Source organism: Rhea pennata, chromosome 3, assembly GCF_028389875.1.
Source record: "Rhea pennata isolate bPtePen1 chromosome 3, bPtePen1.pri, whole genome shotgun sequence".
In the NCBI taxonomy this organism is placed as follows: Eukaryota; Metazoa; Chordata; class Aves; order Rheiformes; family Rheidae; genus Rhea; species Rhea pennata.
In genome coordinates, this window is record NC_084665.1 from 64,767,587 (window position 1) to 64,781,653 (window position 14,067).

Here is a 14,067-nt window from a genome sequence, read left to right on the forward strand (position 1 = left end):
CACATAGAGACTGAAACAATGCTTATGAATACTGAAAACTTCAGAAGAAAAGCAGAATTTCTTTCTGGATATGTTGCTTGCCAAAACTCAGTGCTCCGCATTTTAGCACAACAACTTTTAGATTGAGCGCTTCAGTCTTCTCCCCTGCTGAATCTGTTTGAAGTGCACATCTCTGGGGATTAAAATATCGCAGATGTTTTTTTGGATTTCCCTACGCTGAGTTTGCCACAAGGCAGGGGAACCCAGGACACCACCGCTCACCTTGAGCGGAAAGGGGAGGCTGCAAGTGCTGGTGGCGGGTGCCAGCTAGCAAGGAGTTAAGTGCAGGATTAGGGAGTGTAACTGGACTCGCAGTTTGTTTAGCAGCTGCGGGAGAAGGGGCAGAGCGAGGAGGAGCAGGGCCCAGCCCTGCCGCTGCTCCACAGGTTGCAGCCGCCTGTCCTGAGTCACAGGAATGTGGGTGGGACTCCCTCCTCCCTCAGCCCGGGTTAAAAAGCAGCTCAGGCAGATACACGCAGCCCGTCTGCCTTCCCAGAGCAGCCTCCCCACCCCGCCGGCTCAGAAAAAGCTCGGCCTCGCTGGTGCATCCGCTGCGGGAGCCCTCCCGGGCAGCCGTGCAGGATGGTGGCGTGCAGCCTGGCCTGCTGGCGCTGCAGGTGGCTCCTGCCCCTGCTGCTGGGCCTGGCCATCATCATGGGCATCATCGCGCTGGCCGGTCGGGGCTGGCTGGAGTCGGAGTCGGAGCCCTACGTGCAACAAGCGTCGCTGTGGGAGAGCTGCACGCGGGGCGAGCAGGACCTCAACTGGAACTGCGAGTCCCTCATGGACTACGGTGAGTGTGGGACAGGCCACCGCCGCCCGCTCCCGCAGCAGCGTCTCCCCGCCGCCTGGGCGGGGGGAGCAGTCCCTTAGGGAACCTTGGCAGTATGGATGTGCCCCCACTTCCCGCTCTTGCGATTTAGGTGCTTAGTAGGACTGGGGTTTTGGAGCAGAACCAGTGGTAAGGTTGTTTTGGAGTTTAAAACAGCAAAGAAAATCTGCCCTCAAACTGCTTCAGGGCAATTTTTTTCCGTCAGTGCAGTGGTAAGAAGCCAATTTTTTAAAAAAAGAAAGTTCTATTTCGCAACTGAAGAGAGTCGCTGGGCCACAAATCACCTTTAGCTGTCCAACTTGCTCCTTATCACGTGTTGGCCAGCTGCAGCCCTGCAGCCTTGCTGTGCCCTGCCCGGGGCTCACAGGCCCCATGGAGCAAACCCCGAACGGAGAAACGTTCACGGAGGGCTCCCGGTGCAGAGCCACGCCCGCACAGCACCCAGATTTCCTTTCCTCCACCCCCCTGGCGGGAGAGGGGACCTGAGCCCCCCGTGGCTAGGGAGATGCTGCGGTACCACTGCGTCACGATAAATCTGAGCACGATCATGCTACTGCTTTAACTTGCTTAGCTGCTTTTATGGCTAGTGCGGCCAGTGTTATATTCTCACCACGTGCTCCCAGGGGCTGTTTTGGGGGCACTTACTGTTTTTTTGCTAAAACACGCTGATTGCATCTGCTTTTCCCTAAACTGGAACACTTACAGATAAGTAAGAAGAGCTGCCATAGGAGCCTGAGCTAGGGTACTTTGGGTGGTGAAGCTGGAAAATAAAAAGGGAAAGTGTTAGCCTGTCACAGATCCTGCAGGAAGTATTTCCCCGTCGCGTGTCCCTTGGCAGCCGAGCCTGCTGGCCCTCCAGAAGCTTTTCACCATGACACTCGTGCGCAAGCTGAAAACTGGATATATTACCAGAGCAGCCGCTTCATTTCTTGGCCAGATGATGACTGCAGGTTTTACCCTAAGCGAAGGAAATCTAGCTGTTGTGACAACATAACTGTCAACCCCACTCCACAGTGAAGAAGAGTAATATGGTAGAGTTGCAGAAATTTGTTTTCTTCCGTAGTGACACTGTTTTTCATGCCCCGATGTGCTGATGGCTGTGCGCTGTGCTTCCGTCCTGAGCAGGTGGGGCAAAAGCACAGTTCTGCTTTTTTTCTCTAGCCAACAAGGTGTCAGAGAAGAAAGGTATCCTTTACTTGCAGCTTATTTAAAGCAGTTTGACTTTGCTTCTTCCGTAATTTTGATGAAATGAATGCTGCCTTCTACCTCAGTGCTACTTACATCTAGAGACAGGATGTAACATGAGTTCAGGTTTGATTTGGTTTCATTTCCTTTTTTATGGTAATGAAATTAAACTTAAAATCAGCATGGGCATTTACATGGGAAAAAAGTGCCTAGCAGGAATTTACAGTACTACTACAGGAAAGTAGAAGTTAATTAGCTGAGATGCATAACTTGTGTTTTGCATATGGTAAGTACGATACACCAACCATCCTGTGCCTCTCCTGACAAAAAGAAAACTTCAGAGTGGATCCTCATTAATAGAAAACTGCATTAAATTGAGTTTCTTAATTGAGCTGTGGCATGTATGCTAAGGCTAGAAAAAGAAAAAGCAACCGAGCCACTTATTTAAAATGAGGAAGAAAGGGCAGGAGCAGGCACATGTAGCTTTGCAAATAAGAATGTCTCCTAAACCAAACTGTTTCTTAACACACATTTACAATGCCACAAGAGAGGAAAGAAGGGGAAAAGCAAAAAGAGGAGTAGGATATCATTTGATAGGAAGGTGAGGAAGGGATTTTGAGTAGAAATCTGTACTGGTTTGTACCTGGGAAGTGCCTGCCCGACAGCATCTGTATATTATTAATATGTTGCAATGCCTAGCTGTCATTCTGCACTACAATATGACTCAAAATGACTTACTCTCGACCATTGCAGGATTAAATTGTTGACCGTGTGTTTGAAATACATCAGGAAGCCATCAAACATGAATAGAGCTGTTTGCAATGTGGTTACTTGGGGAAGGCAGGTAGCTTTTATCTTTACAATGATGCAGCTGTAAGTTTAGGAACAGTATTTATGGATGGCAATGTCCTCCCAGTTCTCAATGGTTGCTCCCTGTGACTTGGTTTGAATTAGCACTGTAAATAATGGGTGTGTATGTGTGTGGTAAAGGTGCACCCATGGTGGTTAACTCTTTCTTATATGCCTAACAGCCTGTTGGTATTCATTAAGCACACAATAGCCAACTTCTGACTAGAAAAATAGAAGCATTCATCCGGATTTTTACTAAGTGCCAAAGGAGGGAAAAAAAAAAAAAAAAGTTGGAACTTAATATTAGGAGCCCAGCCTTTGTGAATCATGTTTCACTGCTGCTCTGTCAGTGCAGCAGGACTGCTGGAGGAATGGCCTTTGCTACCTAAGATTATTGGTGAAACTGTGCACATGTCGACTTCACTGACAGGCCAGATAAAGGAGGAATGTGGCAGATACACTCATCTCACCCTTGCCTCCTTTCAGGCATATTTCTGTCTGATATATGATGCCAGGATGAATTCTAGACAAACAAGCTTAGTTTATAATGTCTGCTCAGTGAAGGCACTTGGAGAATGCTAACAGAAGAGATGTCGCAGTTGGTCTGTCTGTCTGTCTATATCCAAAAAAAATTTGCTGAAACTCCCCAGTAAATAATTAAGTGAAGATAGTTTTTTTTTCTTTTTCTTTTTTTTTTTTTTTTAAAAAAAAACAGTAAAAGTCTGGCATGAGCAGACTAGACTGGCCTCTCTGCCTTTGGGCTTGCTAATGTAGTGGGCAGGCACATTTCTACTGTAAGGAGCAGGGAAGTGCTAAAAGCTGGAATCTTCCAGGATTTTGCCTCTGCTCAGCTCTGATCAGAGCTGGATAGCTGATACAGAGTTGTATTGGTGGGCTTTTATTTAATAGTTTGGTAGTATAGCAATGGCTTATTGCAGGCTCCTAATAACTAAACAGCCCGGTGATAATTCCCAACTAGCTCTCCCAGCAAACCTTAGACTCTGAGCTGTCTGTACGCATGAAGGGTATGTACGTACCTTTCCTTCACCAGTCACGTTGTCATGGAAGTTTGCACATTATGTGAGCAAGAAAATATTGTTGACAACAGTCTCTTGCTCACAATGGACTATTGCTTTCTTTAGCTAACAAGGTATGTTTTCTGAGCATGCCATGTTATGAGCTCTCAAGACTGAATAAATACTGTGACTTATATACAGAAAAATGTCAAAACTGCAGAGCAGTAGTTACAGTAATCAGTAGTACAGTATCAAAAAGATGTCTCATCTAAGCATGACAATGTAAAAATTTCTACCCTAAGATTCCTGATATTCACAAGCTAACAAACAAATTTCTGATTTTGTAAACAAGTAAACAGGGATAAGAAAGGCTTGTTACTTCAAATCATATAGTAGTCCATCTTCTTGCTGATGCTAGATTGTTTTCTCAGTGCTTTTATTCATTTCTAATAGGAAATCTAGATTTAAATGCCCTACACTATAGAGCTTTTATCTCTTCCCTGTTGAGGTTGAAGCACAGACAAACAAAATCAGGAAGTTTAGCTAACACTAAGTTTTTTTTTTTAAATTAACTTCATCATATTTACTGATCATCATCATTAGCTTGAAATAATCCCAACCCTTCCTTGTTATTTGCATGCCAACATTTGTAGCTTTATTTTCTTTGCATAGTTATCATTAATCAAACTATAAAATAAAACATTTAATCCTTCCTAATAATTATAGCCCTTCAGCCCCTGAACAGCTTTGTTGGTATGCTTTGAACATCACCTAATTGATAAGTACTTTTCTATGATGAGATGCCAAGAACTCGACTCTTTGAGGTAAAGCTGACCAGGGCAGTACTAGTGCCTCAGACTATGTGCTGTGATTTTTTTCTGTTTATGTAGCCCTGAATATTTGGGTATAATTGTTTGATTTCAGAAACAGATGTCATATTTGTGTCTGTTTTGAATAAGAAATACTCTGTCTGCCAAATTAAGGGACCTGAGTCTTTTCTGTTTTGGGAGAGGTTTAAATTCTGTCTAAATCTCTTGTGATAAGGTTCTTCTGAGCACAACCTAACTGCAAACTGGGGCAGATCTGTCTTTCTCGGTGTGTGAGCATAATTTTCCAGCTCTCAAAGCAGCAAACTGTGAGGGAAAATACATGTCTCTCCCCTTCGAACAGTCAGGAGCTTTAGGTGGAGGTCCTTGCAGGCAGAGATTGAGCCTCCCTGGGTGGCTGGGGAGATTCAGACAACTCTCAGGTGTCCCTAGGTCAAAAAAGAGCCAGGAAAGCTCACATTAGTAGACTGTGAGTGATGAGGTTCCTGCATGGGAAAAAAAGCGATGTTCAGCAAGAACCTTGCAGCAGCACATCTACTGAAAACTCGCAGTCCATGGGAGTAGCAAAAGCTTGTGCGGAAAAGGAGGCTGCCAGGCCTTTGCCCTATGCTCACTGAGGGTGCAGCCTCCAGCCCCAATCTCTTACTTCAGTCACTTATTATAAGACTTCTCATTAAGTTTTTGAGAACTAGACTGTCTTACATTGTGTGCCCGTAACTTTTTACTACTCTTCCCACTGCTGTTAATGTGGCAGGCTGGCCACTCAATAGCTGTTGTCTAGTCCTGCCCAGAGCAGATCCATCCAACACAGTGGCCAGCACCAATGGTCAGCCTCAATCTTAATGCGTCTTTTCAGTATGATTTCACTGCTACTGCCACTGGAAAAGAAAATTCGGGAGGAGAAGGAGAGGGATGTATTGGGTTGCCAGCATTAAATTTTGTCACAGGCAAGCCCAAAGAACCACTGTGAATTGTGTTGCGGTGTTGCCTGCTACTACCAATATATGAAGATTTGAAACGACGCTGTATTTGATATTAATCTTACTAACTTCCTGGCTCGTTGTCCAGCTAAATGTGTTGTTGCTTTCATACTGCCAGAGATGAGCAAATAATTCCCAATAAATAGAGCCAGGGCTGACTCATATACAAAAGCTTTTTATGCTTGTAAACTAACACAGGATATGGAAATAGCTGAGATAGCACTATGGGTTTTCTAGCTTGTGTCTCTTACCATCATGTTTGTGTTGTACCAGACTTCAAGGTGTCTGATCTGCTTGCATATTTGAGTCTGCAATCTAAACGTTATCAGGCAGATGTCAGACACATCTTCCTGCACTGTGCCAGCTTATATAGTGCATTTGAAGAGGAAAGTACTTTGATAATGAAAAATGGGTTTTGTTGTTCTTGTTACTGTTTTTCTTAATCGGACAAATACCAATAAATGGCATTCCTAATTTGTCTGAGCTGAATCATTTTTCCTGAACTGGTTGTGTGCTATGGTTAAATATCCTTCTGTATCAACTACCTCTAAATAAATCCTGTTGTGGAGACAATATCCACTATCTACATTAGGTGCATCAGAGAATATTGTGTATGAAAAGATTTTATCTGACCATTGACATAGTTTCAATCTCCAAATGCTGATCAGATGTCCTCCCTCCCTCCTCCCTCTACAGCAGTCTTTTAGGGCAGGGATATAAAACATGTAAAACTGGTTGAAGGAGGAGTAAGGACTAGGGGAGCTAGTCTGAAAATTTTTTGCTGCCTTGGGTAGCTCTCGGATTCATGAAGGGAAAGGGGAAAGGAAAAGAAAACCTTTTCTATGCCAGCTTGACTGCCTGACCTTGCAGCGTCCTGCACCTGGGAAGGCATAACCCCATGCACCAGTACCAGCCAGGGACTGACCTGCTGGAAAGCAGCTCTGCAGAGAAGGACCTGGGAGTCCTGGCGTACAAGTTGACCATGAGCCAGCAATGTGCCCTCGTGGCCAAGAAGGCCAATGGTATCCTGGAGTGCGTTAGGAAGAGTGTGGCCAGCAGGTCGAGGGAGGTAATCCTGCCCCTCTGCTCAACCCTGATGAGGCCTCATCGCGAGTACTGTGTCCAGTTCTGGGCTCCCTAGTACAAGAGAGACATGGAGCTACTGGAGAGAGTCCAACATAGGGCTAAAAAGATGATTAGAGGACTGGAGCAGCTCTCTTATGAGGAAAGGCTTCAAGATCTGGGCTAGTTTAGCTTTGAGAAGAGAAGACTGCAAGGGGATCTTATCAATGTCTACAGATACCTTAAGGGGGGGTGTCAAGAGGATGGGGCCGGACTCTTTTCAGTCGTGCCAAGTGATAGGACAAGAGGCAACAGGTACAAACTGAAACACAGGAAGTTCCACCTGAATTTAAGAAAAAATTCGGGGGGAGATGTGCTTTGCACCTGAGAACTGACTGACTGATGGCAGCTGTATTTCATCTACATCTACATTAGTGCCTCTCTGCTGTGCAGCATTGCACTTTGAAGACATCCAGTGTTGCTTTGACATAGGACATCCTTTTTACAGTAAATGATTTCAGCAAATAAATAGAAGAAACAAAAGACCTACAGTGACCTACAATTCAGTGCACTGCTATATCTTAACATCTTTCTTGTTTTCTTCCCAAGGATGGGGGAGAGCAGCAGCTGCCACATACCTTGTTGGCTTTGTGATCCTGGTCATCTGCTTCGCCTTGGCAGTCATAGCGTTCTCAGTGGAAATACTCCGTTTCAACTTTGTGCGAGGAATCGGAGGCTTGCTGTTTGTTGTCGGTGAGGCTGAGTACAAAGAGAAGATTATTTCAGATGTAAAACAGGCATCATCAGAAACACATCCTAGATGGAGCCCCCTTCATGAAATACGCTGTCTTTCTCTGATTTATGATTCCTTTTCATGGTGAACAAGGGAAATTTAGTTTACATTCTGAGAGGATTAAGGGTTAGGGAAGTTCCAGTGGCCTTTGTCAGCTAGGACTTTCACAAAAGCAGTATATCAGGATAACCAACATCTTTGACCCTGCATGTCACGTACTAACACTTTGGAGCTGAGAGCCCCAGGTGCTTCCCACCTTCCCAAGGAGTGGAGGAGCTCTGGGGCAACATTACAAGCAAGAGGTGATTGGTTCCACAAGGATCACAGCACATAACTGTAGGACAGGGTTAGTTTCAACATGCAGATGAGTACCACAGCAAAGTGCCAATGTCAGCCTTAGCTGCTGCAATCACGTAGGTGTGGGGACCTGCCTACACTAGAAGTCACGTGTCTCTGCAAGAATGCAGATTTGATTGTGGGACTGGGGCTAATCTTTACATATCTGAGAGGGCAATGCAATTACCTCCAAATATACTTTTAGTGGAAAAAGCAGTGCAATTCGTTGTCATTTACTCTTGATTTTCTTTCTTTCTCTCTGCCCTTCAGCTGCATTCCAAATCATAGGTTTGGTCATCTACCCAGTGAAATTCACAGAAGAAATTCCTTTGACCGGAGCTAATATGTTCAGCTGGGCCTATGGTTTTGGTTGGGCCAGCACTGTTGTTGTAATCGGCTGTGCTTTCTTCTTCTGCTGCCTCCCCAATTGGGAAGATGAAGTCCTGGGAAATATCAAGCCCACCTACTACTACTCCTCCCCAGAGAAAACATCATACTTAAGATGAAAGAATTAATTCAAGTACATTGAACCATCAAAGCAACAAAAGAGCTCCTCTGCTGTAAATTTTGGTGTAGTTATGAGAGACTTCTTGCTCCAATTACTTCTTACTAGTACTGGTAATGAATTAGTTAAAATATTGGCATCTTTAAGTAAATAGCTTTTACCTAAAGTATTATTTACGTATTATCATGTCAGTTCTGTTTGAGTGGGTTACTGGCTCCTTCCCCTCCTAACTAATCGAGTCATCCTTAATTTATTCAAACGTTCTCTTACAAATAAAAATGTAGTGTTTTGAGCACAGAAAGAAAGAGGAGAAATTTTAAACAACTCATTTAGGGGACCTACATGTTATTTTGTTTTATTATTCCACCTCTGACAAAATTGTGTGAAACAGAAACAGAAGAAATACCCTTCCAAAGAATGCTTTTTCTTCCATCAAAGTCAGTCCTAAGAAAGGAACTTCACTTGAGTGTATTATAGACACATGGTGCCTAAGAATGTCTTCTTATTCCTGTTACTGGACTATTGTTGACTATCAACCATTTGAACTAAGGGAAATTAAAATTAAAATCTATTTTTCCACCAATTGTTGCTGTTGGATGGAGCTCTCTGAAGCATGGAGCTTATATGTATATAATGATGGCTAGTGTAATACTGGTGTTTCTGTGGAGGCTGCAGGACTTGTGATGGAGCCACATATAATTTTATATATGCTGTCCCAAAAAGAACCAGTAAGTCCTCAGATGTTAAACTACATGCATTTTTTTTTTCAGTATTCAAGAGAAGTTGGTTTAGAAAATATCTTAGAGTACAAACATATGCTGTTCTTTATGCCCTTTACTCTCTTAAAACAGCCATGTCTTAATTATCAGCCATTTGGAGGGAAATTTTAGCCTAAGGTGTCGAAAACCTCCAAAAGCTTCTAAAGCACACTCTAGCTGCTCCAGAGTTTAGTAAACTTAGGGGGCTTTTTTGAGTTACTAGGGATAACAGGTAAAAACAGAAAAGCAAAAACAGTCCTGTGAGCAATATACATGCGCAAACTTCGTATAGACACGTATCTCAAGGGTGGTTCTGGACCCTGTGATTCAAAACAAGTAATCCAGTGAGACAGCTTTGTCTTTATTGGTCATAGAGCTCCTGCAGCTTACAGCAGATTTAATTATGATCTATAATCTTTGTCAGAACTTTGGGTGGGGAAGAAGAAGGAAGAGTCTTGTCTGGGAAGCTCTTCCTCCAGCTGTGGGAGAAGTAGCTTCGGTAGAGAGAGGTTTCTAAATGGGATATAGGCATGGCGGGAAGTGAATGCTGTCTGTTATGCTGTGTAACAAGCAACTGGGAACTTATTTCCTATTATCATAAACCCAATGCTTAGGAGAGAGAAAATGTGTGAGTATATATATTTATGCACATGTGCAAAATAAAGCTCAATGAAACATTAACCAGCATACTGTAAAACTAAAGTACTTCAGAACTAAGCTTTTTCAATGCCCGATATGTCTTGTATTATATGTTGTATGTGTTTCTGTTTTGTAACAACTTTTTTAAATTGGTAATGCTGTATATTGTATGTGATCCTGTTTTGGAAAGGTGATATGACTTCTCAAGGTACCTTCCAGGCCTGAATTTTATAACTTTTCAGAGTGTAAAAATCTGCATACTTCAGAGCTGTGTTACAAGCTCAATGATGGCATATACAATCAACTGTATTTATGATTCTTGCTGAATAACAGAAGAATCCTGTGACAGATATGTCTTTTTTTTTTTTCCTGTACAGTACTGGCTTGCTAGGTATACTGTATAGACTTACTATATTATGAGTAACAATAGTACTTAAATTTCTAATGAATTCAAAATGCAGAAGAGAATTCCAATTCTGGAAAATCCTTGCACAACTAAAACTGAGAGGGATAGAAGGCAAAAGAAAATGGGCATCCTTCCCAGTAAGAAGACGAATGGTACAGTAATAATATTTAGTATAAATTAAGTTTTTTGTATGTTTTTTATAAGCATTGTCATAGCTTGTCAAAAAGCATAAATGTAAAATAAACTTGGTTCTGAATATACTGGAAGGGTAGAAGCATAACCAATTACGCAGTTAAGATATCTGGGAAAAAGCTATTGCAAATAGTCATTAATTACTCTCAAGTGATGCTCATGTCTGTGACACTCCTTTCAAACATGGGGACTTAATTAAAGCTGTTTTAATTGATGGTTGTAGAAACTTGGTGTTGTTTGGGGTTCATTGATTCATTTCATAAAATCAAGTAAATAGCCATTCTTCTGTTAAGGTGAACTTCAGTATCTATGAACTATTGGGTTAATAAAATGGAATTATAGCATTTCCATATCCAGAGTGGCAACAGCGTCTTTTACCAGTCACGTAAGTTTGAGTATACACTGCAAAACACAGCCACGTCCTTTCAGCAGAACTGCCAGGCCTAGAAAGCTCTTCAGTAAGCCAAAATCTCTTGAATACATAACAACTTTAAGAGGAATCCTCCTTTTAAATACATGAAGTCCTACAGCTGGTCTCAGATGTGGGAAGGCTGTTCCTTTTTTAACAGAACTGTGACAAATAGCTACTTTCATGTACTCATTAAGCCTTTTTACTAGGCACAAAAAGATGAATATTCACTTGCTAGTCTGTGTGGAAGACCACATTTCTCCAATGATTAGAAACTTTCCCATGTCTAACCTCAGTTTATGCTTGGCCAACATGTAAATCCTACGCTGATGGGATTCTTTATCTTCAACAGCTCTTTCTTCCTCTGAGATTATGCAGAGAGCAAATCCCCTGTCAGCCACTGCTGTGTTTATGCTAGTCTGCTACTGGTTTCCTGTTTCTGGAAACACAGGCTCACCATTATCCTGATCATTTGAGCTGGCCTCTTCCTTAAATGTCTTATTTTTAAAACAAAGTTACCCGCTTGGATTCTGGCTGTTTCCTTGGCCTTTATTTCCCTATTTAAATTATGCTTATATTTTAAATGCATTATTAAGGCAAATACTTTTGTTCATCTTAGATTTTCCTAAAATGGTTTGAAGAGGATCAGAAGACTTGTATAATACCCATTTTTTAACACAAAGTTCATGTGTATTCTTGCTTACCACCACTTTTTAACACAAAGAACACATGTATTCTTACCTACCAGACTCTGTTCAGCTACTGCCTTATTCTATGCTCACTAAAATCCACTGAAAAACTCCAGGAAAAAAAAATACATTGAAGAACTGCAGCCTGAAGAACAGGCTGCAGGTTAACTCCTTGTTATGTAACTCTGGAAAGGACAGAGCAGTTCGGGAGAGTCTCAGCATGCTTGGCTCTCTTTAGGGTGAATTAAGAGCACTCCATAACTCCTGTGATGGGATGCTAAAGACACCCAACTGACCTGAATGGGATGACTGTAATGATTAAATTTCTTGGATAAGGGAAACAGCTGCCACACCTCACTGAGATTTTGCACTCCTAGTTGATGTAGTACGTGACTCCTTTTTCAGACAATTCCTTGAGGTAGAGCTCTTACAAATATTCATCTGACCTTTACTTTCTGTATCTAAGGACTTTTGGTGTCAGTACACATAGGTAAATCATGACAATGTAGCCCAGATAATTCAAGATGGCTTTTTAGAAGGGCATGTTATGATGATAAGCACTACAGAAACAAAAATGCACATAATAAACGAAAGGTTACAAAATCAGACCCCCCAAAAAAGAGTTGTTGAGATTATTAATTAATGAGCAACAAAGCACATCAATGGAAACAAAAATGCTTTAGGATATCCACAACAGCCAAGACAGTGCAGTGTCACAACCCAGAGCAATGGAGATTGCTGGCAATATAGAACAGGCCCTCAAAAGATGGGATTTTCCATGCCAAAAGGTAAAGCTGCATAGATTTTAAAATAAACAATGAAGATAAACTTGAGCATTGATAATCCAAGTAGAATAAAGCACAGTCAAATTAGATCTGAAAGATGTGTTCCCCAAAGCTGGAAATGCCAGTTTTTGGCTGCAACTCCCGTGACACGTACACGCAGAGATGTTGTGAAACCAATGTGCAATGAGTCCATAGCACCTGGGATATGTCAGGCTTACTTCACATGTGCAGCAGAGATTAGCTCTGTAGATACATTGGATTTGCTAGGCATGTACAGCATATTTATAAAGTAAGTCCAAAGCATGGACTGTGAAGGTCAGCATTCAGTAAGAAGCCTGTTACCTAGCATTTCCTAGCATCCAAAGATATGAGCCAAACTACTCTAGCAATGGAGTTGGACATCCAGAAATTCCAGGCAAAAATCCAATGCCTTCAAATCGTGCCTGCCTGTGACGATATTTAAATGACTTGGGAGTTCTAAAAATAAACAGAAGGTTTTTATTAAGATTTGTGAATATCTGAGTTGAATAAGGCTGAATTTACAATAAATGCAGTAGTGGAAAACGCAAGCATATCTAGAACTTTCTAAGTGCTTGGTAAGTACTAGCTTAAAATGTAAACTTTTCCACGAATGGTATTTCTCATGGGAAAGTTTTTGCAGGATTGGATAATATTCATCAAATTAGTGTGTCTCTTGCTTTTTATTTCTTTATGGTAATGTATGCAACACACTATTTTCCACGGAGATCTTTGCCAATATCAAAGTATTTTATAGTATTAAATATTGATAAGCATAGAGAACACATCTGAAAACAACATTCTTCAAGACATAGGTGGTCAAGAGGGCCTAACTCTTAGAAAGGCAGCAAGTGAGCACTCACATGCAAAACTGGAGTCCTGAAATCCTCTACTGAGCTGCAACTGGCCTTTAAAGAGGCCTTGTTTCTTAACTTGGAAGTTTCTCCATCATTTCTCTGCATGTGCACTGAGCCCTGATGGTTACTGGGACTCCTTGCAGGAAGCCCTGTAGCTCGTAGGACCCCAAAGGAGTAGTTTACGCTGCTCCACTCAAATAAGAGTGAGCAGCAGCATCATAGTACTTTTTCTATCTTGACTGTTGGAACATTTTACAAAAATAGGTAGCTCTGTTTTATGGAAACACAGGTATCCTAAATGCAGTGCCAAAACCAGTGTTTATGGCTAGCATTGCTTGAGAAACTTCTGGCATGTTTTGTAGGGATAGTGAGATGCTACTTCCACAGCTCAGTAGAAGGCAAGCAAGATGGGTTGTTGCCTGTAGCAAGTAATTTGCTTGGAATAGTTGCCTCTGGGGCAGTATAAGGAGGGAATCTGCACTTTTGTATTTAAACTACTGAGTCTAGCTCACAGAAGTAGTTTATTGCAGAATTGAAATTCTAAGCAGCCAGAAGAACCACCAGGATACTGTCCCTGTCACATGGCAGAATGCTTAAAATGGACATCTACTCTGAAAATCACCAAGACTGTTACTTCTGTCTCTTGAGTTAGTGTCACACTTATTTCCAGAACCAATGCACTCAAGTTTACACTGAGAAAAATGGAATTAGAAACTCTCTCTCTCTCTCTCAGAAATTTGAGACTCATGTTACTGCTTTGCACTGATCCTCGTGAATTGTCCATTGTAACTAGGCCTTTATTTACACCATCAGGGACCTTAAATAGATGTCATTAATTCTCTTCAACTAAGTTGGGACTTGAAAACGCTTTTGTGATCATTGCAAGTGGT

The 14,067-nt window shown here is 42.0% G+C and overlaps 1 protein-coding gene across 1 annotated transcript; it reads left to right on the forward strand.

Moving 5' to 3' along the window:
• Window positions 1-540: 540 nt before the first annotated feature.
• On the forward strand, window positions 541-10,645 carry PERP (p53 apoptosis effector related to PMP22). Its single transcript, XM_062573753.1, has 3 exons — window positions 541-832; window positions 7,400-7,543; window positions 8,190-10,645. Exons 1-3 carry the CDS (start codon window positions 622-624, stop codon window positions 8,423-8,425), a joined length of 591 nt encoding a protein of 196 aa, XP_062429737.1. The 5' UTR covers window positions 541-621; the 3' UTR covers window positions 8,426-10,645.
• The last annotated feature ends 3,422 nt before the right edge of the window (window positions 10,646-14,067 follow it).

Coding starts and splice junctions, on each gene's coding strand:
- PERP (XM_062573753.1), top strand. CDS start 622: ATGGTGGCGTGCAGCCTGGCCTGCTGGCGCTGCAGGTGGCTCCTGCCC. Junction 833..7,399: donor CGAGTCCCTCATGGACTACG/GTGAGTGTGGGA, acceptor TTTCTTCCCAAG/GATGGGGGAGAGCAGCAGCT. Junction 7,544..8,189: donor AGGCTTGCTGTTTGTTGTCG/GTGAGGCTGAGT, acceptor TCTGCCCTTCAG/CTGCATTCCAAATCATAGGT.